This window comes from Pteronotus mesoamericanus, unplaced genomic scaffold (assembly GCF_021234165.1).
Source record: "Pteronotus mesoamericanus isolate MK-2021 breed Mesoamerican mustached bat unplaced genomic scaffold, CSHL_Meso_final contig_202, whole genome shotgun sequence".
Classification (NCBI taxonomy): domain Eukaryota; kingdom Metazoa; phylum Chordata; class Mammalia; order Chiroptera; family Mormoopidae; genus Pteronotus; species Pteronotus mesoamericanus.
Genome location: NW_026555086.1, coordinates 151,128 through 175,260, shown reverse-complemented (window position 1 = coordinate 175,260; position 24,133 = coordinate 151,128). Strand labels below are relative to the sequence as shown.

Below are 24,133 nucleotides of genomic sequence, written 5' to 3'. Positions count from 1 at the left end.
CACAGCAGGACATCAGCCTGTCAACTGCTCCTGACTTTGGGGGAAGACACTTATGCGGATGAGAGGAACGTCAGCGAATTAGCCAAAGACCCCAAGGCCAAAGTTGGAGGAGGGATGGACGGAGCCCCGGTGAAGGAGCCATGAGCACTGGCGGGTGCCCCTCCAGAAGCGGGCAGGCAAGGGCGCTGTGGCAGCGCTGGCCCCTCGGTCCCGGCACCCCGTGCGCCCCCACGCCCACCTGTGTCCTGGGAGGGAGGGCACCTCACTGGCAGGCAGGCCTCTGACCGTGAGGCATCCTCCCGTCTCAAAGTCTGCCAGCTGAGCTTCCTACGGGTGCCCAGGGAGACCGGGGGGCACGCCTTCGGGCAAGGGGGGCAGGGAGGCACCAGAGGCGTGAGCAGCGCTCTGGGCTTCACCCTGTCATGGGCACACAGCTCGCTCTATTCCTCTAACTACTACCTCACCTGGGCTCTTTAGAATATAATTCAAATTTCTTAATTAAAAAAACGTGAGCATCAGTTTCCAGGTGCCCTATCCCCCAAAACAAATGCTGGGCAGGTACCTAATTAAATAAGGATCACAGAAATAATTACATTTTAATTACAAGAGTAATACAGACATGTAAAAAATAGTGTTTCCTACACCCAGAAGTAGTGGCCTCTGGCAGTTAGGGGTACACCCTTCCGGATTCTTCTCAATATAAAAATTGGTCATTCTTGAAAACCAAAAACGGGATTGTATGACACTCACATCCCCCTCCTGCATCAGCTCTCGGAGCTGCTTCACCGAAGGGCTGGGACACCTTCCTGCACGGCCACTGCCCAGGGATGGACAAGGGACTGGCCTCTGGTCTTCTGCCATCACCAGCCCTTCCCCCAAGGGCACACCGGCAACCTGGCTGCGGGGTTCACATCATTCCGTGGGCACCGGCTCAGGGACACCGTCCTCGGACGGAGGAGGACGTGAGCACAGGCAGCGGCAGCCCGCTTCTCACCTGCAGGTACCGGGGGGCCTCGAAGGGCACGAGGTCGGACAGAAACTTGAAGAGGAAGACCAGCGCCTTCTTGCTGCTGCAGTGGGGACCCCTCATGCTCCCGAAGGAGGCCTGGAGAGAGACGGGTGTGAGGCGGGGCAGCGGGTGCCCCGCAGTCCACACAGGGACCTGTCAACGCAGCGCCTCGAAGACAGAAACTGCTACTAGAAAGAGAAACCACAAAACCGTTTAGTTGGGGACATTTTGGAATGTCACGGGGAGCCCTGGCTACAGAAGCGGCTGGCATGGCAGGCCCAGTGTCTGGCGAGTGTCAAAGGCACAGCTCACCGACGGCGTGACGAGGCCTCTCCCCAGGGTCCGGCCCTCCCACAGAGAAGCCACTTCCTCAGGGACGCGCATGACTTCCAGATGCACCTGCGCGGGCACGGCCAGGGCAGGGGAACTGGCGGTCCCCCGGGTCCCCCACAGGTCAGCACAGTAGAGGGCCTTCTAGTACTGGAGGGCACCAGGGGTGACTGAGGGGAGACTGACATGCGCCGGCCCTGAGCTCACTGTGAAGGAGCAGAGAACGCGACACCTCGCCCCGAGCCACACAGGCCCTGCCACCAGGCCCAGTCACAGCCCCCTGCACGCCGAGTGGCTGCTGGAGCCCAGGAGAGCACTCAGCCAGGGAGCACAGGCGCCAACGCCATCAGATACAGGGGTGCCATCACACGGGGGCTCTCGTGTCTCGGCAGCACCCACCCAACGGAGAGGGAGCCTCGACGACGCATTGAAGGCTGGAAAGGAGGAAAATGACCCCCAGGGCAGGCGCGAGGGCGTTCCCGTACCACGCCACGCACCCACCGACAGGGCTGGGAGCAGCAGGCAGGGCCGCTTCGGGAGGGGCAGTTTCCCTCGTCATCAGGAAAACCACAGCCATGCATTCTCCTTCCAAGAACCCCATTCCCAACCCCCAAGGCTCGAATGCACCACCGCACTGCTCTGTGCACACTGACGTTCTTCGAAACCGAAGACTAAGACAGACCTTCAAGCGCTGAACATGCGCATAAACGTTTGTCAAAACATCCCACCCTTCACTGAAATTAATACATTTTATTTTTTATAAGTTATAGGTCAATAAAGTTGATTTGAAAAAGTAAAAGGACACAAACAAACAAAAGCCTGGGGACACCCAGCGGTGACCAAAGCCCCCGGGCAGGGCTCTTGGCAGGCGGTGACAGGCCAGCACAGGCAAGGCCCTCGGCGTCCTGAGGGCACAGCCATCGACCCTGCACGCAGGGCTGCAGAGGCGACCCCGGAACACGTTCCCTCAGGGGGACATGCCGACCACCCACAGGGGCGCCCACGGACCAGCAGAGGCCACGCACCTGGAACCAGTCTGCGTAGGGCGGGAACACGGAGGGGCCCTCCAGCGCGGCCTGGCGCACAACCAGGGACACGACCACCATGCTGTCCAGGTCAAAGCGCTCGAACGCACGGGTCAGCAAACGGGCCACCCAGTCTAGGCAGGAGCGACCGGGAGAAAGAAAACGCACAGGTTCTGCTGGGGAGCTAGCACCCCCCTTATGACTCACACGCCCAACACCGATTTCAGGGGACCGGGGACTGCAGAGGAAGCCAAGCAGCCGCCGCGTGAGGCTGAGGTGCAGCGGCAGCAGGCAGAGCCCGAGGGCGCAGGGCACTCTCGGGCAGGGGAGGGCTTCTGCCCCGGCTGAGACGGCCATGACTCGCACACAGGCTCACCGCAAGCTCAGCTGACAATGATATGCCTATCATGCGCACACCCCCTCCCCCAGGACACCCGCTGAAGCGCACCGGTCACCAGCTGTCGTGCTCCCGGGAGGCAGACCACCACTGTGGACACGCAGGACAGCACATGCTGCCAGTTCACCTCGTGCGCCTCCAGGACTTCCTGCAAGTGGCCCACCAGCTCCTCGGGACTCAGGAGCACGAAGAGCTGAAACACAGCGCGCGGGCCATCGGGCCACCGCCAATGGACAGCGGGGGCCGCCCCACCTCCCAGGGACACAGCACAGACTGGGGGCAACCCGCCTGCTCCTCCCCGCTCTGCAGCGGTCAGCACTGGCCGAAGGCTGTGTGCAGAATGCAGGCCTGGCTCTTCGAGGACTGAAACCACAGAGCTCTGCCGAAGAGCTTCGAGGGGCCCTCTGCCACCCCGCGACTCACCCTGCGATACAGGCCAGTGAGCAGAGGGTGGGTCCTTGCGAAGCTCCACCCCCTCTGCATGTGAACAGCATCGGAGACTTCACCAGGAGGAAGAACAGACAAAAATGTCAGCTAGCAACCATCAAAAAGCTGTGTCTTAAAGCTGCAATGTCAAAACATTTCCTTGTTCTCACTTGCATTTTTTCAATTAGTGAAGTTCACCATTTCCTTGTTTGTTAACCACTCCTATTATGGAATAGCTCTTCGGTCCAGTTACTGGCTGGTGATCCTCTATATGTGCTATAAATGTTCTCTAACCCATCAATTGCACTTAAGCTTGGCTACTTTTAAACAGTAGCTGCCAGTAAGTGACTTGTGAGGATGCTACAGAGAGGGTGGCGGGCTGGAGCAGGTGCAGGGGGTGGGGGGAGGGTGCGGGAAGACAGCAGCCTGGGCCCCCCTTGGGGACCCTCCTGGGGTAAACCTCAGCACAGCGAGGGCTCCATGGGCAAGGTGCGCCCTTCAGTCTGTCCCAAGGGGTGACACCAGCCAAAGCAGGTGCATTAGTCAAGGGTGACAAGAGCACTGAACCGTTAAGCATTTTCTCAAGTAGTCACGTGGTTTTCTTAAAATACATGACACCTTGAAACAGAACCTAGTGATTTAAAAAGTGTAAGTATGTTCTTAAAAACCTATTTAGAAAAAAACAGATTTTGTGCTACAGATATTTCTACCTTGGTGACAAGAAGGATGAGTTTTTCTTTCCACACCTCTTTCATTCTAAATTCCCTCTGTAAGAATGCGCCTTTCAAATGAAAGGCCGGGTAGCGAGGGAGTGTCCTCCGTGACCTCAGAGTGCCCGAGCGCATCAACAAGGCCCCCCTACCCCCATGCACACGGGCCCTGGACCCACCTTTCAGCACCGGCTGGTGTGTGAGTACCTGCGTCAGCGTGTGCCTGGAAAACCTCCTGGGAGAACCTGTCGAAATTATGCTGCGAAACGTGTGTCCGCTGAACCCACTGAACCTGCAAACGGAGCAGAAAGGAAATGCACGCCAGGTTCCAAATGTCCACACAAATGAGCAGCTCGGTAAAGGCGTTTCTGTCCAGCAAAGCAGCCCTGGACAGTCAGGCCCCAGCTGCCAGTTCAGGGGCTCACAGGCCACCCTCCCTTCTGTCACCCTGAAACCCGCTCTGCCAGACGAGTGTGCCACAGGCTTGAAACAGAATCCTGGGGGGTGCGGCTTCAGCAAGAGCCAGGCAACAGACAAGCCCAGAGGCCAGCAAGGGCTGGGCCTGCAGGACCACGGCAGGCTGGAGGCCCAGCCCCGAGGGGGGGCCAGGCCCCTGCACGCTGCCGACGCCACGAAGCCTCAGCATCTCCTTCTGTGAGATGGAGTCAGGATGGCGGGGGTCACACCAAACTCATACAGAGCGCCCGGCACACGCAGGTGCTCACACCCAGCAACTGTTCCGAAAGCCAGCGATGTCCCGTGGCAGGAGCAGGAAGGAAGGACAACCGTCCCTCAGGGGAGCAGGGCAGCACTGACAGCTCAGGAGGAAGGTGCCTGGGGCTGAGGCGGGGTGCACGCCAGGGTCAGCCCTGCCACGTCCCCGCGGGAGGCAGCCACGGGCCCCAGCATTGCGGGCACCGCCACAGTCCACACACACGGTGAGGACGCGTCATGCAGAGGGCGGGCAGAGGGAGGACACAGGGCCCCGTGGGGCCCGCCCCTTCCTGGGGGACGGGTCCCCGCGTGCCACCCAGACTGTCAAGGAGGCTTCCACTCTTATTGTAAGTATTAGAAACTGATTTTAAAATTTTAAAGAACAGACTGATGACCATTATCTGACGCTCAGGACACGAGTCTGAGCTATCCAGGCATTGCAAAAATGCACAGAGCGCAGGGAACAAAGCAGTGTTCTCACTGCTTCAACAGAGTTCCCAACTAGCCCTGGCCGGTCCGGACCGGCTCAGGACACCTCCCAGGTTGCGGGTTCTGTCCCTGGTCAGCTGTCCCTGGTCTGGGTGCTCACAAGGCAGCAACTGATCAATGCTTCTCTCTCATGTTAATGTTTCTCTCTCCCCCACTCCCTTCCTGTCTCTCTAAAAGCAATGAGAACAATGTCCTCAGATGAGGATAAAAGATAAAGAAAGTAAGCACTGAGTTATACAGCACAGTTGAGGGCTATAAAGTACTGGTGGACAACCAGAGCGAAATAAAGAGTAGAGAAACGCGAGGAGATCCCCAGGTCCGAGGCCCAGTGTCCAATCCCGTGTGTCCACACACAGCTCCAGGGCCACACAGAGAGGGACAGACAGCGTGGCCAAGCTGGGGCCACCCAGGCTCTCAGCAGGGGCCCTGGGAGGGTGGGGGCAACTGGCTACGCACTCCAGAAAGCCCGCGAGGGCCAAGAGGGCGGGGTGGGGCGGGGCGGGGCAGGAGGAGGGGCACCCTGTGGCTGGCAGGAGTCTGGGCCTGGATGAATGAGAGGCCCGAGGTTTGGGGCGGGGCGGGGGGCAGGCACAGGCAGACCAGGTGCTCCAGGGCTCCCCTGCAGCCACCTCTCCTGAGGCTGACACAACAGCAGAGCAAGTGTCAGGAGTCACCTGTCAGCACTTTGGTATCTAAAATACCTAGGACCACCAACGACGCAGGAACCACCCCGGGGACCCCAGACTTACCAGCACTGTGCGGCCTTGTGCGCCAAGGACCCCTCCTGCACGCCGGCAGCCAAGGCTTCAAGTGCCACTGACACCGGCCGTGGGGGCAGAGGACAGGCGTCAGCACCCCGGCCCAGCCCGTCAGAAACCCCCCTGAGATCGTACTTCTGCTGAAGGCAGGCCCCTTGGGGAGGGTCCCTCCCGTCCAAGGCACAGACTCCCTGGGCTGCCCCAGCCCCGACGGCACAAGGCCTTCAGGCTTCAATGTGTCTCTCGCTGACGCTTTTAAAGCCCGTAAAGTGTGCAGGAATTGAAATGTTCCCAAGTTCACCATTAACCAACCAACCACTCACAGCTCTGGAATAACTGAGCCAGGAGAAAAAGTGGGGGGTAAGTTTATGCCAAATCACAACCCATGTTCTGATACTAAGACTGCACGGGGGAACCTGCCAAGGGGCACAACACCGAGACGGACGGAGAGCGGGGAGCCGCCCAGTCGGGGCCCGGGGAGGGGCACTCACGCAGCAGCATCCTCCGCAGCACGGCCACGGCCACCTGCAAGCAGACAGGCCACCCTCGCTCGGGCTCACCGGCAGCCCACGGAGAGCTCGCTGCGGCCGAGCCGCACACACAGTGGCTTCTCAGGGAGGCGCCCTGTGAGTGTTCCCTTGGGTCTGTGTATCACGCCCACAAGGAGACCACACAGAGTGAAAGCAGACTTTCTGGAAGTGAGTGTCGACGTCCCGCCCGCCCCGGCCTCCCACGTGTCCGGATGCCCGGAGGCTGTCCGCAAGGAAGAGTCTTGCTGAGGGGTCTCGGCTGTGCCCAGTAAAGAGCGCCCTCCTTTGTCTGAAAGCACCAGCCCGGGGGGCGTGGGGGGAGATCCTGGCCTGCCACTCCCCCCACACCTGCTGGATGCGGGAGGAACGCTACGGGGGCATCCATGATCCCAGCAAGGCCAGCCACTGGCCCAGGGACGGCCAAGGAAGGACACCGTGGCGGGTGGGGGGGGGCCACCACGGCAACTCTGTGCTGCTGCCCTTTGCCGGCCCTCCTACCTGGGGCGTCCGCTCAGCCTCCGCATTTCTTCTCGGACCCGAGTCTTTCTGAAATCCCCTCAAAACAAACATCTGCACAAAATCTGAAAACCACAAAAGCGAAATACTTACACACTCTGTCCCCAGCCACCTTGTAACTAACAGGGGCTTCCACCTGCTGTCTCCTGCACCGCGTCCTCTGTGGGGGAGAAACACAGCTCGCTCAGCCCCGCCCCGGCGTTCACTTCCTGCCCCCCCACCCCATGGGGGCGTGTGCCTCCTCATCCAACAGGTGACAACTTACATCTTCTAACCTAACACACCAGCTACGGGCCCCCTCACACAACGGGCAACAGGCTGACTCACCCACGTTCTCACACAACCCAAGCAGAATGCGAACAGAGCGCGGTGGCCATGGCCCAGGATGACTTCCTGGGAGGTTCCCTGGCCCTGGCGCACGGCCCGGCCCGCCCCTCGCAGGCCCTCACAGCAGACGGCCGGCAGCCCTGCCCACGACCCGCCTCTGCGATGCGCTTACCGGAGAGCATGGCCCTGGCGACGGCGGCGTGCGGACCGGACTCCTCCATCTGCTCACACAGGCAGCGCAGGTTCCTGACAAGCCACGCCACCACCACCTGCGTGTCCTCGGTGCTGGGGACAAGCACACAGCACACCTGGCTCCACCACCCCACAGCTGCCAGGCCACCTTCTCCCTCTCATTTCACTAAGAGGCTCAGGCCACCTAGGACGAGCAAGCAACCGCCCGAGCTTCCCGCACAGGCAGGCAGAGCTCACACGGCAGGAAAGCCGTCAGCGGTGCTGCCACCATAGCGAAAAATACCCCCGTTCAAGCAGCTTCTTACTGGGAACAGCTGCTTGGGAATGGCTGGGGCGAGGGGAGTTTGGTTATGACATAATCAGACAAGGGGCACGGCAGCAGCCACAGCCTGTCACCAGGGCATCGGCCACGCAGGGCACGCGGGGGATCTGCAGAGCCAAGGAGCAAGCCCTTGCCGGTCCTGCCTGTCAGGTGGGCACCTCCCGAGGACCGAGGGTGCTGAGCCCCTTTGTGTGCTTGGCCATCTGTCCATCTTCTCTGGGAACTGCCTGAAGTCCTTTATTTGTAACTGGAATATTCAGGCCTCTCCCACTTCAAGATTACGAAGATATTGTCTCAGGATTCCCTCTAGTGCTTTTATAATTGTCTTCCCTTCTGACTCACCACAGTGATTTTGGAATAAGATCCAACTAAAATCCAGATGTGGCCCATATGTAATAGCTCTACTGGTTTCAAACAGCATTTTCACGTCTGTTAGACAATCCCCCAAACGAGAGGCTGCCTTCCCAGCCACAGAACGCGCAGAGCCAGCCTCCTGCTCAGCTGGCGGGGGAGGGGCAGCTGCCCGCTGCCCAGAGCAAGGAAGGGACCCTCTACGGTTCAAGTGCCTCTGGCACCTGCTTTCAGTCCACGAGTCTCTCCTTCAGCCCCACGTCCTCAGGCACCTGGGCCCCTCCATCGCGGAGTCTTCCCGGGAGAGAGAATAACCTGGGTTGGCTCCCTGCCTCCCACACTGCCGGCTTAGCACAAGCCCACCTCACATTTGCTCAGTCACCTACCTCTTGCTTCTAAATTCTTCCCCGGTACAGCTTCTCCCACCCCCTCCCATCCTCATGGGCTGCGCCTTTGTGTAAAATCCCCTTTCTGAGTCTTGGTGGGAATAAAAGTCCTTAAAGTCCTTATGCACGTTTTATAAACCAAATTTACCTCCATACCCTTTTAGTTTTTAAAAACATTTTATCACATGATATAGCTTACAAAGAAAACGTTACCAAGCGTGTACATAAGACTTCAATAACAAAAGAAGTTTCCTTTAAATAATAAAACACAGTTGACCCTTGAATAGCTTTGGACTCCCCCAGAACGTCACGCAGTCGTCACCCCTCAGTGTGTGCGGGTGGCTACCTCCCGGACTCGCCACCGACACTCAAGTCCATCATGCGAAACGGCACAGGTTGCATGCAGCCAGCCCTCCACCCCCGCAGAGTCGCAGCTGCAGATCGAAAACCCTGGTTTGAACCTCGTGGTGGGATCCACAGATGCAAAGCCCCTGGATACAGAAGGCCGGATGCACTGACTGGGGAAAAATCCATGTTGTTCAAAGGGCAGCGGCGGGAGCTTCTCCACGCGGTTTTTGGCTTTGATGCGTAACTCACACAAGACTACGGCACAAACAGTAAGTCATGTGACGTTAAGGAAATGCTATATCACTACCTTTCCAGCAGCTCTTGGAGGCTCACAATGTTCTGCACGTGAAGACGCCACACAGCTTCCAGCAACAAAGAATCCTGAGGAGCGAAACAGCGTTGTGTTGTGAGTCCTTCGTGACGTGTTTTCCTGCAGAACGCGCAGCCTGCGTTCCTACCCACCCAGCTCTACTGAAAATCCAAGCACAGGAACAGCACAGCCTGAAATGTGTCTCCATCCACTACAGTTTTAAAACTCACTGAGCCTGCAGACACAGCCGCTGCCATCTGTCCCCGCGCCTGCCTGACCCCGCCATGTGTCCTGGAGGCTCCGACAGGACCTGCCCAGTCTCTGGCTTCATCCATTCCTAGACCTTTCTCCACCATGACCAACGCAAGATTCCAAAACACAAAGGGACACGCCAGTCTCTTTCTGGAATCCTTCATGGCCTCCTCACAGTGTTCGGGACAAAGCTAGCCCTTCCGCATGGCCCCCTTCCCGCCTACCCTCCCCCCACGCGGACATACGCCGCCCCTCGCGGTCCCCCTGCTCCGCTGGCTCCCGCCTCCCGGAAACCGCACCCCTCCTGCACTCGTGCACCCCCCAGACTTCCCAGGGAGCCTCTCCCATCCACCCGGAGAGCCGCCTGCTGCTGCCTGCACCCTGTGCACACTCACCCACACGGTGTTGGCGGCACTTCCTCCCCACCCCCAGGCACCTGCTCAACACCTTCCCACTCTGTGACAGTGGAGGTGCTTGGTGGGATTCTAAGAGGAACGCAGGGGTTCTGGTGGCTCCCCCCAAACTACAGAACTCTGCCTGGAAGAACCCCAGAGTCAGAGCTGCAACCTCATGCTGACCTGCGCTTTCCAGAGTTCTCGGCAGAAGGAGAGGCGGGAGAACATACTGTGTTCCAATAAATGCCCAGCGATCTCTAACAAGGAAGACAGTTTCTCCTGAAAAGGAAAGACTTTTCAAAAAGTGGGGAAACACCTAGAACAGTAGTGAACAAACGTTCCATTTTCCTCAACAGCTGAGAAGTCAGAGCAGCAGTTTTTGCATCGTGTGGCCTCACCCTCTGCTCCGGGCCCAGCAGCACCGCGCGCGAGGGCTCGGCGGGCGCCTCACAGATCTGCACGAAGCCGGACGCCACCGTCTGGCTGGACAGGACCGCCACTGGGACCCCCAGCCGCGAGGCCTGGTCCCGCAAAGCAGAGCCTGAGACAACACAGAACAGGGAGACGCACGACAAAAACTAAACAGGAGACCTGTAGTTTAAAACGCCTTCTTTTAAGCCGTAGCAGCACAGAAGATGACCTGTCGAGGGAGCACACGGCGTTCCAGTGAGCAGTTTGCCACCGAAGCAGCTCAGACACCAGAGCGCCGGAGGCCCCCCAGCTGCCGGCTCGGGTGCCCGAGCTCTGGGATGCAAACGAGGGGGCTCGGGGACGCCTTCTGACTAGCCGGTCCCGCACCCTGGCCGGCGGCTCAGTTGGTGAGAGCGCCGTCCAGGCCGGTGCGTTCCCAGCCAGGGCACACCCAAGAGTCAACCAATCAACACGTAAATACATGGAACAAACTGACGTCTCTTTCTGTAACAATAAAATTTCCTCTTAAATTTTACCAACTTTTTCAAGGAGCACAGTGAGTGGAGAACTAGAGAAGCCTCTTTTAGTGCATTCCTGTTTTTCTAATCATTTCAGCGTCAAAGACAGGCCCGCTCCAGCCCACGGCGCGATGTCCGAGGGGACACTGGGTCTGCGTTCGCACAGCCGTGCCGCGCGCGGGGCGGCGGCGATGCGCGGGGTGCCCGCCAGGGCCGCGGTCTAGGTTACCTGACTTCCGAAGGGAATTTAAAAAAAAAAAGGATCCCGCCGTCCGCGCCCCGGGGGACGCCGGCCCCCACGGCTCGGGCGCTGTTTTCAAGGGGAAGCCGCAGAGGCGCCCCAGCAAGTCCCGCCCGCTCCCGGGCCCGTTGGGGCGGCTCCGCCGGGGCTCGGGACGGCAGGGGCGGAGGCAGGGCGCCGGGACTCACCGACGAGCGCGCCGAGGTCACCGCCGTCCGTCCGCAGGTCCGGCCAGGCGCCGGGACGCAGCTTCGCAGGCGGCGGGCCTCCCCCCTGGAAGCGGCAGAGAGCGGGCAGCGCGCGGCGGCGGCCTCCTACGGCCCCGGAACGCACCTCGAGCAGGACAGCCGCCCGTTCCCCCCACCCAGACCCGGGGCCGCCGCCAGCCAGGCCCCTCACCTCCAGCAGAAGGGGGCCCAGGTTCAGGTGGCGTCTCAGGAGCCGCACGGCGGCCGCGCGGAGGTGCTCTCCCTGCTCCGCGCCGGGCTTCTGCCTCCTGGCCCTGCCCGCTGGGGCCCGGGTCGGACAACGGAGCGCCCGTCAGGGACCCCGCGGCGGGCCCTGGCGACGCCCCGCGCCCACCGAGACCGAGCGGCCGACACCCACCGAGGGCCGGAGGCCGGGCCGGAGCCCAGGACACACGCCGCAGCCCGCGGCGCTCAGGGGCCGCACCCCCTTCCCAGGGCCGCCTTTCCCAACCCTACGCCAGACACACGGCGACCCGGGGAGGGGCCGGAGTTCGGCGTGTAGGGTCACTAGGAGGGAGGAGAATGGAGGGTGGCGGGTCGCGGCGCGAGTGGATTCAAGGCAGCCTGAGTGGGGGAGGACCCCGGCCTCCCCAGGTCAGGCCGGCGGAGGCCCGGGCGGGAAGGGGCCTCGGGCCCGGCCCCCGCCCGCCCACGGCCCCCGCGCGCGCGTACCCAGCAGCTCGGCCCACGTCCTCCTGCGGCCCCCGGGCCCGGGGCTTGAGAAGGAGTCCAAGGGGCTGGAGTCCGACATGCCGAAAGCGCGGCACCCTGAAGCAGCTCCGTGCCTCCTGCCCGCGCTGGCTTCCCATTGGCTGGCGGCATGCGCGGCTCTCCCATTGGCTAGAGGCTGCCCGGCCACACCCCCGCCGGGGCGAGGCCTCGTGCGGCGGCCATCTTGGTGGAGGCGGGAGCGAGGGAAACGACCGGCGACACCTGGACCAGGCGGCGCTGGGCTTGGAGTTGGTGATTAGCGGGGCGGGTTCCAAACGGCAACACCTGCGAGAGAACTGCGGCATCCATCACGCGTTATTGCTGCCAACAATGACGCACAGCTGGTCGTGAGGAAGCACCCGGACAAACCCAAATCCAGAGAGCCGCCAAAAACAGCGGGCAGTGTCCTTCAAACCATGAGTGTAAATCCGAAAACGGGGAAATCACCCTGCGGGCGCTGCCTGGCAAGGACAGACCTGGGCTGTGTCCCCTCCGTCCAACACAGTAGCTCGTGAAGCGGCCAGTACCACCAAGGAACCAAACGCTTAATGTCACTTGACTTCACCTTTCGGAGACCGCACGCTCCGGAGTGACGGCGCAGCGCCAGCGTCCAGCTGCAAACGCGGGGCTCAGAACTGCCCGGGGAGGGCCCTCCCTGGGCGGGGAGCCCCGCGGGAGCCTTCAGCGCCTGGTGTCCCTCCGGCTTACACGTGCGGAGTTGAAGCTCACCCGTGTCCCTCCTGTGCTATAGTCCACTACACGAATGCAGAGTTTGTATTTAATATTTGTATTTGCTTATGTTTTATTTTGTGGGTATTGTATTAGGTTTTTATATCCTAAAAAGCCTTACTGGCCGAGGAGAGACTGCCCGTCCCGGGCTAGCCAATTCTCAGAGACAGTAAAGGGCTGGGGAGCATGCACGTGATTTCTCAGCCCGCGGGTCCAGGGCCAGACCTGCTCCGTCTGGCCCCAATGGCCCCAAACCCAGCAGGGAACAGTCACTGCCGGGTCTGGTGCCAGACACCTGGGAACTGGCCCATCCTGGCTGTTCCCCCGCCCAGCCTAGCCTTTCCCGGGGAAACCCCGACAAAGGCAACGCCCTCATTCCTGTCCCGCGCCTCCTGGCCACCCTGAGGCTGCCCGCATGCGACCCTAAGACTCAGGAATGTAATAAACTTTGCTCCCCTGAGCAGCTTCTGTATCTCCTCCTGTGACCATCTCACAGAAGTATACAAAACATTTTCTTAAAAGTCAAAGTGAGGGCAGCTTAGGGTTGGAGAGTTGAGGCCACCAAGCCCAACTCACGCCCCGCCCAGGGCTGGGGAGCGGTAGTGGACAGAGGGCCACCGGGCTTCCCTGACGACCTGCTGGGCAAGGGGAGTGAAGGGGCCAGGCTTTAACACTAGGTCAAGCCTGGGCCGAAACAAGAAACTAGAGCAGACAGTGCCCCAAGATGAAGGGAAGAATTAGAGCCCCCCTTGGTAGCAGGATAGGACAGCGGCTGAGCCTTGACTCAGATAAACAGCCGATAGGGGCAGGGTCAGAGCTGAGGATAAGGGAGAAACTGGTACCAAGAAAAACATATCAGGGTGCAGCCCCCATGCAGCTGGGCCAGAGTCGACAAGAATGAGGAGGAGGCATGGGGCGACGGTTGAGCCTTGCCTCGGATAAACATCCTGACCAGAGAAAGACAGAGTAGGGGGCCCAGTAACAGCCTTGAACCTAATTAGCAAAGGGAGAAAGAAAGAAGCTGCCTATCGCTAACTGCCACTTCTCGCCCTTGTATCTTGCTTGCTTGCTCTGCTTATAAAAACCCGTGTACCCTTACAGCGGTGCGCCTTTTTCCTTTCGAGGGAAAGGTGGCCCCTGCGCAGGTAAAAACTTGGCCAAATAATAAAGAGTGTGTGATCAAACTCTAATTTCTGAGCTCATACTTGCGGGGATCGTAACAGGGAGCAGACGGCTGGGCTCCCTGGGGCCCAGGGCAAACTTCAGGGAGCCCATCAGATAAGGACAGGCTTTCTCGTAACTGGGCGCAGAAGGGGTGCTTTGGATTTGTCTCGACAGGTTTTACCGTTTGCCACTCTTTACGCACACCTGGAAAGACAAGCCGGTGAGAGCCACGCAGAAGGAGTTCCGAGCCCTCTGGCCCTTCAGACAGGTGAATTAGAAGCACAACCCAGTGTCCAAAGGAGGAGAAACCCCAGTTCTTCCCGCCTACGTGAGTCTGTCTTCTGTGCCTCCTCAACTTTCACAGAGGACACTTCACTTCTGACCCTTCTGGTCCCCAAACATGTGGAAGTTTTGTCCTAGAACAAGCAATTCTGACACCCGCTGGGCACCCTACAGCCTGCCACTGTCTTCTCAGAGACAGATCCCACAAGACGGCCTCCTCCTCGGGCGCCAGCTCTATGTCGTAGGTCCCAGGGTGATCTACAGCTTCTGCCCAATTTGGCAACAAAGTGGGGAGTCCCAAGACCCCCTCTTCCGGTTCACTTAGGTTGCTAGGGCAGCACACAGAATTCAAGGAAACAGTTACCAATTACAAGTCAAGGTCCGGGAGGGTCCCGAGTGCTGGAGTCTTTGTCCCCGCAGAGCCAGAGTGGACGCGTTTCCCGAGATGGACACTCTCTCCACCCCATAAGTATGAGATTTTATAGAGGCTTCTTCTTGTGAGCATGATCCATAAAGAACTCTGTTTCGAGCCCCCAACCCTGCCCTGTCCTGGAGGATGGGGGTGGGGCTGAGACTCCAGGCTGCACGGCTGGGTCTCCCTGGGGACCGGCCTCCTCCGGAAGCCTTCGGGGCTGCCTAGAGGTGCCCCATCAGCGCAGAAGGTGGCCCTCGTGCTCTTTCCACCTGGGGACTTGCAAGGGAGCTGCGGGCCAGGAACGAGCAGGGACCAACATGTGTCTCCATGATCTCGGGGGGTTGAAAGAGTCAAGTCACCTTTCAACGCAGGCTCAGCGCCCAGGTTTCCTCCTGCCTCTGCCGCAGCTGCTCCTCGTCCCTCTCCAGACACTTCTGCCCCGCCCTTGGGGACGCCCCTTAATTCATGTCACTGTGTGTGGAACTGGATGAGAACCAGGAAAGAGTGGGAAGAATTTTTCCTTGACGTTGCCTGAGGTGCCAGGAAATACTGGGGGCAAGGGTGTCTCTGACCCCCGTGCCCTACGGCTGGAAAATGACTGAAAGGCTTTTATATCTTGAAACTCCATACAAGCAGGTGCCAAGGGGTGCTCCTCAAAGCCCTGGGGGCAGGAGAGGCCAGGAGGGGCGCCACACGCACCGCCCCCTCCCTGCGGCTCCCAGCACTGAGGGGCCGGCCCTTCACGAAGGCTGCCCTGTGCCGGCTACATGTGCCCCTTCCCTGCCCCTTGGGCCGGCTGCCCGGGCCGCGCTCAGCACCACCTCACTCTTTTTCCTGGCTGAGAAACACACACGGCCAGGTGCGGGGCGTGAACCCCAACTCAGAACCCGTGGATTCCCACAAGGATTCTCTCAGCGCCTCACACTCCACGATGATGAGGAAGCCAAAGGAAGACAGGCTCAGGCTCCTAAAAACGCCAGCACTCTCGAGGCAGCCTGTCCTGCAGCTCTGCCCCTCCCCCCGCCCCTCCGGCTGGCCTGGCCGCGGGCCATGCCTCTGATGGAGACCCCAGGCCCCGCCAAGAGCTGTCTGTTTCTGGCACCTTTTAGGTTATGTGACAGGGAGACTATTAAGTTTTAGAGAACCCTTTCCACGTGACCATGAGTCACTCCGAGAAGAGCTTTTCTCAATTTCCTCAAGCTGCTGACTGGGACAGAGATCTGATTATTTTAATTACTTTAATTAGCAATCAAATCAGACTTGCGTTCTCCTAAAGCTTGCCAAATTCCAAAGCGTAGACACAAATCTCTCTAACCAGGTGAAGCAATAAAAGGGCTTTCTAAAACTCCCAGCACACCCCCAGTTGGAGGAAGGCTGCACCCAGAGGTGGGGGTCGAGGCACAGACCCTGGGGCGCACCGAGGACCCCGCCCCCGCAGCTGGGCGGGCAGGGCCCACGTTCAGTTTCCTGTGAGAACAGCAACGTTCCACAGTTGGACCCTGAGAGGCTGTGCTGGAGGAAGATGTGGCCTAACGTGCTTTGTGCTGTGGTGTGACCCCTCCTCAGGAGCTGATGGAGGGGTGGGATGCATGAGACCCTCTCCCGTCTGCACCTGGACCGCTCAGGAGGAAAACAAGACAAAGAAAACCTTCCAGCCTCAGCTTCTCCGGTTGTGAAACCAGCCTGGCAGATGCCAGCACGTTTCCCAGGGGGTGTGAAAGTCCAAAGCGCTGGGTCCAGGGTCAAGAGTGATCTTCAGTGTTCCATCTGGAGCTGAGGGCGGGCTGAGGCACAGTGAGGAGGGACGCCCCTTCGACCTAAACGCTCCACCTCCGAGGGCAACATCTGGACAGCCCCCCGTTTGGCAACAGCTCGCATCTGTGCTTCCAGACACACTTCCTAGAAGATGGCCGGGCTCGAAGGCGTGATGGGGCTGCTCCCATTCCTGCAGCAGTTCACGAAACAGAGATGGGGGCGGCGGGGGATGGTGGGGAGGGGGGCGGGCAGGACTGGGGAGTCTGTGCTGACGTCCTTGTGCAGTGGCTGCCACGGAACTCAGACAAAGCCGCAAAGCCTCACCACACGCACACAATGCACTTAAATCCCACTGCCCTCCGCTCTTCCCAGCAAAGTGACCCGTCAATGGCATCATCAAACACAGAAGCAGGGGGACCTGAAAATGCTGATGCCCCAGGCCCCTGCTGTGCAGACAGATGCCCGGAGACTGGAGACTGGACACTGTGTGGGAGGGGCCAAGCAGCTCGGGAAAGACTTGAGGGGCCCCTCCAGTAAAGCTGAGCCGAGCGGGGGGGGGGGGCGGGGGTCGAGGCAGGAGAGGAGAGGGCTTTCTCCCTCCCTCCCTTTCCATGTCCTGTCACAGCAGCTGCCTTGAGAGGGACAAGGGGCCCAGCTGGACTTTGAGCTCTTAGAGAAGCCAGAGTCGGCCTGCCTGCCCTAGGTTTGACCAGCATGGCAGGTGGCCAAGGGACTGTTTTGAAATGCAAAGAGAATTTAGTTAGATAGACCCAAAACAAAGAAGGGAGTTGATTCAGCAGCAGAAAACAATTGAAAACCCAGAGATTGTCCTGGCCGGGTAGCGCAGCTGGTTAGAGCATCATCCGGATACGCCAAGGTCGCAGGTTCAGTCCCAGGTCGGGGCACAGGCAAGAATCAATCGTTGGTGCATCAGTAAGTGGAGCAACAAATCGATGTTTCTGTCTCTCTCCAAAATTTTTCTTTAAATCAATAGAAAAAAAGGATTAAAATAAAAACACCGAATACTGCCCCAGGCGTACGTGAGGAGGGAGCCTGCTGGGTTACCGAGTGCCCACCAGCTTAGTCTAGAAGGTGGGATCCTCCCAGCATGAAAACTGCCTCCACCACCCTGACATGTCCCCACTTCAGCACAGAAGGGAGATGGGAGACCTTTGTTCAAACTTGGGAAGGACTTTCTCCCCCATTACAGAACTGGAAACATGCTTATTTTATTTTTTTTAAGATTTTATTTATTTATTTTTAGAGAGAGGGAAGGGAGGGACTGAGAGGGAGAGAAATACTGCTGTGCGGTTGCCTCTCATGCGCCCCTAGTGGGTACGTGGCCTGCCACCCAGGCTTGTGCCCTGACTGGGAATCGAACCTGCGACTCTTTGATTCACAGGCCAGTGCTCAATCCACAGCCTCACCAGCGAGGGCTGCTTATTGACAAATACAGGTACAGAAAATCACTAATTTGCCTAAAATCACATCCAGAAACAACCACCATTGATATTTTACTGTATATATTCTCAGGCTTTGTCCTTTGCAATTTTTTACATTGCTGCACTGTAATCATGTTTTTCATCTATGATAATTCATGGGTGCCTCTGAATTATGAATGGAGCAACCCCATTCTCCGGAGCCTTTTTAGTGGCCCCGCCGCGAGGCCCCCCCGCCCCCCGCGAGGCCCCCCGCGGAGTGTGAGTCATCCCCCTCGCTCCCCGCTGGGGAGCCGGACTCCTTTCAAATGGGCCCGCGTGGAGACTGCAGACTGGTCTCTATTGCCTTGGGATGAGTTACAAGTCGTGGAATTGCTGGGTCAAGACCACACACACATTGATATTGGCTTTTTAATTTTTGAAAACTTTTTATTTTAGAGAGAAGGGAAGGGAAGGAAAGGAGAAAGAAACATCAGTGTGTGAGAGAAACATTGATCAGTTGCCTCTCGCACGCCCCCAGCTGGGGACCGGGCCCAAAACCCAGGCGTGTGCCCTCCCTGGGAATCCACAGGCCGGCGCTCAGTCCACTGAGCCGCACCAGCCGGGGCCACTCTTCAGTGTGTGGCCGCACAGGACCTTTAGTCGTGACCACGCAGACACGCAGGCTGGGAAGGCAGTGCTGTGTCGCAGCCCAGCCCTGACCTCCCGGCTGAGGTCCTTGGTCCCAGGGTACAGAGTCGCTCGTGGAACCCTGATTCCAGAACACGGAATGTTAAAAGCACGCGTGTTTGAGGACCTGAGGATCCGATTCTGACAAAAATAATGGTTGTGTCACTCCATCAAGGGAACGCTTCATAGCTGGCTTTTCCGGCTTTCCCCCTTTTCGTTCCCTTGGAGCGCAGAGCCGCGGCGGCGCCCCTCCCGCCCAGCGTGCAGCACGCTGGCTCCGCCCCCGCAGCGCCCCGCGCGTCCCGGAAAGGGGCGTCCCGTCCCAACCCAGACCGCGGCGCCGCCGCCCCTCCCGCCCAGCGTGCAGCACGCTGGCTCCGCCCCCGCAGCGCCCCGCGCGGCCCGGAAAGGGGCGTCGCGTCCCAACCCAGACCGCGGCGCCGCCGCCGCCGCCGCCGCCCCTCCCGCCCAGCGTGCAGCACGCTGGCTCCGCCCCCGCAGCGCCCCGCGCGGCCCGGAAAGGGGCGTCGCGTCCCAACCCAGACCGCGGCGGCGACGCGCCCTGCGGCAGGGGCTTTGCAGCTGCGAGCAGGTGGGGATCTGGAGACGAGATCACCCTGGCCCACCCAGGTGGGCCCTCAATCCAGTGAACGTGTCATTAGAGACAGAAAAGACGACGACACGAGGGAGAAAAGGCTGGTGTGAAGCGCCCCCAGCCCCGGACACCTGGAGCCCCACAGCCTGGACGGGGCAGAAGGTCCTTCCCCCGCAGCCCCTGCGCCGGGGGAGGGGGGGGCGCGGTCCTGCCTTACACGCACCTGAGACTCACATACACCTCCTGAAACTTGATTTCAGACTCTGGTCTCCAGACCTGTAAGAAAATAAATTTCTGTGTTTTAAGCCACGAAGTAGTGTCACTCCAAGAGTAACTCTGACGCAGTAGATTCCCTGAGGGTGTCTCAGAGCGCAGGTCCCCACTTTCCCAGGCCCCGGGGAGCACCTGTGAGAAAAGCAGGCAACGTCCCTGCGGGGGCGGGGCTCCCAGCCTAGTGGGAGGAGACAGATAGAGTAATAAGTACCGTGCGTAGCGCGCTGAGAAAAACAAAGGAGGTCGGGTTATTGGGTGGGGGTGGGGCAGGAGGCGAGGTGGGCGTCCACGTGGCCCTCGTTAGCGGCCTGAAGACCTCGGCTCCGGCGCCGCGGGCGCGTGGCCACTGGAGGGCGCAAGCCCCGCATCAGGCAGCTTGTTCGGAAGCGACCCCGCGAGGCAGAGTCTGGGCCCGGAGCCCCGTCAGGTGGACTCCGGTGACTATCACGCGAAAGACGGGGAGGCGGTGGCGGCGGGAAGCTCCGCCCAGAGTGGTGTCGCGCAGGGAGAGGGACGTAACCAGATGGGCTGTTCCTGCTTTGAAGGTTGACCTGCCAGGTGAGAAAGAGTCCAGAGTTTCTGAACCTGAGCCCAGGAAGGTGTCAGTACTGAGAGGACGCTGGGAAGGGGCCGCAGACAGGAGCAGAAGACTTGGCCCGATCCAGAACGTGTCAAATCCCAGGTGGCGCTGCGGGCCCGGCAGGCAGGTGGCTCAAGGGACCACACCCACGTGCCCCCACCCGCGCTGCTCTCAGCGTCCAGCATCACACAGCGTTACTGCTCCGCTTCCAAAGAAGGGGAAGTGAGGACACCCCGCTGTTAGAATCACCAAACATGTCACCACGACGCGCCCAGGTGTTCTGTGCTGGGTCAGAGGGGCCTTTGGGGGAAACAGGCTGGAGCCCAGGGTCCCCTGCCACCAGGACAGGGCAGGAAGTGCCCTGCATACAAGACACAGAAACACAACTTACCTCGGACTCCTCTGGTCCACACACGTTGCACATTCCATCAAAAGTGATGAGACAAAAACCACGAAAAATATCAACTCACTCTTTTTAAAATGTTTTTATTTAATTGTATTAATTTTTAAGAGAGAGAGAAACATCAATTCATTGTTCCACTTATTCATGCATTCATTGGTTGATTCTTGTATGTGCCCTGATCAAAGCCACAAATCCACAACTTGCTGTGTCAAAAAACTGAGCTACCTGGCCAGGGCCAAATCAACCCACTCTTAAAAGACAAGACAAGTAACAGAACCAGCCCCAGGCGTGGCCCAGATGTGGGAACAATCAGGGAATTTAAAATAACTATGCTTAATATGCTGACGTCTCTGGGAGAAAAGGCCCCACACAGACAGAGGAGGCTTACAAGAGACAAGAACGTGGTAACAGAGAGAGAGAATGCCTCCGTCAGTGGGCCGAGCAAAACAGGAATTACCCAAAGTGGAAAACAAAGAGGAAGTTAAAAAAAAAAATCGAAGAACAGTGGGATTGTTCACAGCCCTTACGGAGGCCATTTGACAACGTTGACTAAGGGACCCAGCAAGTCCGTTTCTTAGAATCTATAGGTGCCCCGTTCGAAGGCCAACATGCACACTTCTCTTACAGGGTCCCAGATGCCAGGGACAGCGGCCCTTGAGCCAAGGCCCTGTCCTTGCAGAGCCGTGTGCATGGCCACCAGCAGGACACAGAGGCTGCACACAGGCACGCACTGATACCAAGACCCTGCCCCCAGCGAGGGACGCTCAGAGCAGGACGGGGTGGGCGGCTTGTGGAGAGAGAACGTGCGAGTTTGTCACAAGGAGGCCACGTGACAGTGACCGCACCTGGGCCAGTGTGCGAACATCAAACCACGTCAAGTTAGCCAACAGGGACTGGTCGTCGTTTCTACAGGGTTACAGAGGTGTCAGCTGTGCCGTGAACGGGCTTCACGGCAGGTGGCGGGGGGCGGCGCTGGGAGAGGGAGTGGTCCTCACGATGGGGTGCGAGCACCGCACCTGGGAAGCGCCCCGCCCTGTGTCCCCTGCTGAAAACAAACGCCTTCGGACTCTGTAAGTGACCTCCAGGGTCTTCCGTGGGAAGCAGACGGGGTCCTCCCGTGTTTTCTCGACTCCCATCAGGAATTTCAGGGTGAACCGCCAACTCCCCGAAGCCCCGCTCCCCTGGTCCTGCCCCACACAGGAGAGCCCCCCCGTCGGTGGTGCTCGTCCGGGGCTTCCTCCCGTCATCGGGGCCTGGCTCGGGAACCCCCGCCCCCTCGCCTCCTCCGCCAGCCCAGAAACCTGCAGCAGGCGCCCCCGGGCCCTTCGCCGGGAGCTGCCCCGGGCGCCCATTCAGACAGCAGGCCCAGCCTGGCTCTGTGAGCGCCCCTTGGGAGTCGTGGCCTTTATCATTCTCCCAAAATAAACCTAAAGCACAAAACCCCGGCCTCTCACATTTCAGCTTTTCCTCCGGACCGCTGAGCCCGGCCTGGCTGCGGGGAGCCGGACAAAGAAGGCATTCAGGGGCTCCTGAGTCCTGGCAACGGGGGCCTGGCTGCACGCTGCGCATGGGTCCCCTGGGGGAAGCCGACCTGTTTTTCGCTCCGGAGTGGAATCAGCGAGGGGCCAGGGCCTCGCGCTGCAGCCTCCACAGCCCAGCGGTCAGCCTGCAGCCAGGGGGACCCACGGGCCTCTCAAATGGTCTTTGATCTCACACCCAAAGTACGTGACTCGCTGCGACCTTTGTCTCAACCCACACAGTGTCCTCCCTGTGGCCCCTGGGACCCGGGTGCCCTGCCTCCCCCTGCCGGAATCACGCGCCTGCCGCCCACAGTGCCCTGGGACCCAGCGCCTTTTACCCTCGTGGCCTCCAGGAGCCTCAAATTAGGATCCTCTCGCTCCTGAGTCTGTAGAGAGGCTCAGAGGTCTAGTTCCCAGAGCCTTTGAATCTCTGGCCAAGGGCAGCCAGGAGCCGCGCAGCACTCTGACGGCATCGCCGGGGTGCGGCCCGATCCCAGCCACAGAGCGTGGGAACGACAACCAGTAGGGCTCCCTTCTCAGCAAGCACCTAAGGGGGGGGTGGATCCGCCCCCACCCGTCAGGAAGGTGCTCCCGGTGCTGTTTCCCCCTAAGAGCAGGTGTGGGGAGGGTGCTGGCTGGGTCTTCACTGGTCTGCCCCAAGCCTAAGACATCCGCGTCCAGTGCTCAGCAAGTACATGTCCACCCAGGCAGCTAATGTGCTAATGTGCTCACTCGGTAAAGGCTTCTATTCTGTCCCCAAGCACAGCACTAACAGTGAGCGGCAACGTCCTGCCCCTGCGGTTTTCACGTGTGCTGGAAACGAAGCATAAAGAACACATTTTTAGAAGCAGATGCAGGTGATCCCGCAACTGCAGAAATGGCCTAGCTCCAAAGCTCTCCACGCCGCGTTAATGATTGACCTTGGTCGATTCTACCACACTTCTCGGGCTGGGCCTTTTTAGCAGCCGGAAATACACGGTTTATTTCTCAAATCCAACTGGCAAGTTCAAATATGGAAGAACGAACGTATCTCTGATTCCGATCTTACTCCTTGGACAAACAGATATGTGTTTTAACCTTAGTGCTATTTTCAACAGGGATAATCCCCTCCCCCCACCCGGCGCCTGTGCTGTGCTCGCGTGTTAGAGGCTTCCCGGGTGGGCAGCCTGGGCGGCCACGCGTTTACCCACACGAGCTCCTCGTGGCAGAGCCCTCCTCACTCAGTCAGAAGAACAGAGTGTGGGCGCTGCGTGGGGCCCGGCTGCAGGAAGGAAATAACTGTCTTGACCTGGCTGGTGACTAAGGGTGGAACTTACCATGGCGCCCAAAGCTCCCACCAACCAGCCAGGACCCGGCACCTCCGCTGCCAGGCCGGGGGCCAGTCTGACCAGGTTTCTCCTGCCGCGGAGTCCGGGCTACGCAGCTGGAGTCCCTCTGCCGCCGCCGCCCCTCGGAGGTCACAGCGGGCTTATTTGTCACCGTAGGGCCATTTCTAGGTCTCTTGTGGTACTTTTTGGGGAGATGTGTGGGTAAATGACCTGAGAGGAAAAGACACAGTTTCTCGGGGTGTCTGGAGAGGTGACTGGTGCTTCTGCTTCCTCATTTTGGTCACTGCCGGGGGGCAAAACTTCAGACACCAAGAGATATGTGAAACCTAATTTTTAAAACCTTAAACGATCGATGCCAGGTCATGCATGGCATTGTACCCTCACACAGATGACCGCAAGGGCCACTGGGTCGGCAGGTGAAGGGGCCATAACGCCCTTCACAAGGCGCTTGCTCATCAGACCAGACCCTGAAGCCACACCGTCAGGGAGGCAAGTGTGAGGCCCCTTGAAGGTAGGGAAGCTGCTTTGCTTGTTTGTTTGGAAACACGGGTCGGAAGGGAAGGCACCTTTCGCTGTCACCTCGCCAGCTTTCCATCAGGGCGACTGCCGCCCTCTCGGTCCCATCCCTGCCTGTGGCAGGGGCGCCCGGCCAGCGGCCTCGCCAGGAGCACCGCCCGCTTCACCGATGGTGCTGCAGACAGAAGTCTCGTTCCCAGGGTGTTGGACGGGGGCGCGGGTCGTCAGGAACGAGCTCACAGAGCCAGGGGAGGACAGTGCCCCCGGTCACACTGACCTGTGTGGCCAGAGTCTGGAAGGACTTCCCTTAAACCGCTGCTGCTCTGAGGCAGACCCTCAAGTGTCTACCTTCCCTCGGGACGACCGCCTGCACCTGCGAGGACTAGGCAGGGAGAGTCGCGCGAGCCGCAGCCGCTTTGCACGGCTCGCTCCGCAGGCAGCGCGTGCTCCACGGGCCCCATCGCCCACGAGCCAACACTTGCTTTTGTTGCGTAAGCCTGGAGACCCAAAAGTTGCCCTGCTACCGAATCCAGAAACTTTGAACGCGAT

General features: G+C 59.5%; 1 protein-coding gene and 1 long non-coding RNA gene across 2 annotated transcripts in view; both read right to left on the bottom strand.

Moving 5' to 3' along the window:
* FANCA (FA complementation group A) overlaps positions 1-11,956 on the bottom strand; it is a 36,926-nt gene extending 24,970 nt beyond the window's left edge. The window contains exons 1-15 of the mRNA XM_054570268.1: positions 11,878-11,956; positions 11,357-11,466; positions 11,146-11,230; positions 10,186-10,328; positions 9,971-10,066; positions 9,138-9,211; positions 7,404-7,516; positions 6,887-6,969; positions 6,350-6,383; positions 5,850-5,916; positions 4,077-4,189; positions 3,185-3,261; positions 2,813-2,954; positions 2,365-2,498; positions 995-1,105 (exon numbers count right to left, since the gene is read on the bottom strand). Of these exons, the coding sequence (XP_054426243.1) occupies positions 995-1,105; positions 2,365-2,498; positions 2,813-2,954; positions 3,185-3,261; positions 4,077-4,189; positions 5,850-5,916; positions 6,350-6,383; positions 6,887-6,969; positions 7,404-7,516; positions 9,138-9,211; positions 9,971-10,066; positions 10,186-10,328; positions 11,146-11,230; positions 11,357-11,466; positions 11,878-11,956 (1,461 nt within the window). The remainder of the gene's footprint in view (positions 1-994; positions 1,106-2,364; positions 2,499-2,812; positions 2,955-3,184; positions 3,262-4,076; positions 4,190-5,849; positions 5,917-6,349; positions 6,384-6,886; positions 6,970-7,403; positions 7,517-9,137; positions 9,212-9,970; positions 10,067-10,185; positions 10,329-11,145; positions 11,231-11,356; positions 11,467-11,877) is intronic.
* A 6,156-nt stretch (positions 11,957-18,112) lies between these two features.
* LOC129068109 (uncharacterized) lies at positions 18,113-19,495 on the bottom strand. The gene is made up of 3 exons (XR_008528896.1): positions 19,449-19,495; positions 19,188-19,240; positions 18,113-18,510 (listed from the first exon to the last, which is right to left on the bottom strand). It is a non-coding gene; the product is annotated as an uncharacterized LOC129068109 (long non-coding RNA).
* Positions 19,496-24,133: the final 4,638 nt, after the last annotated feature.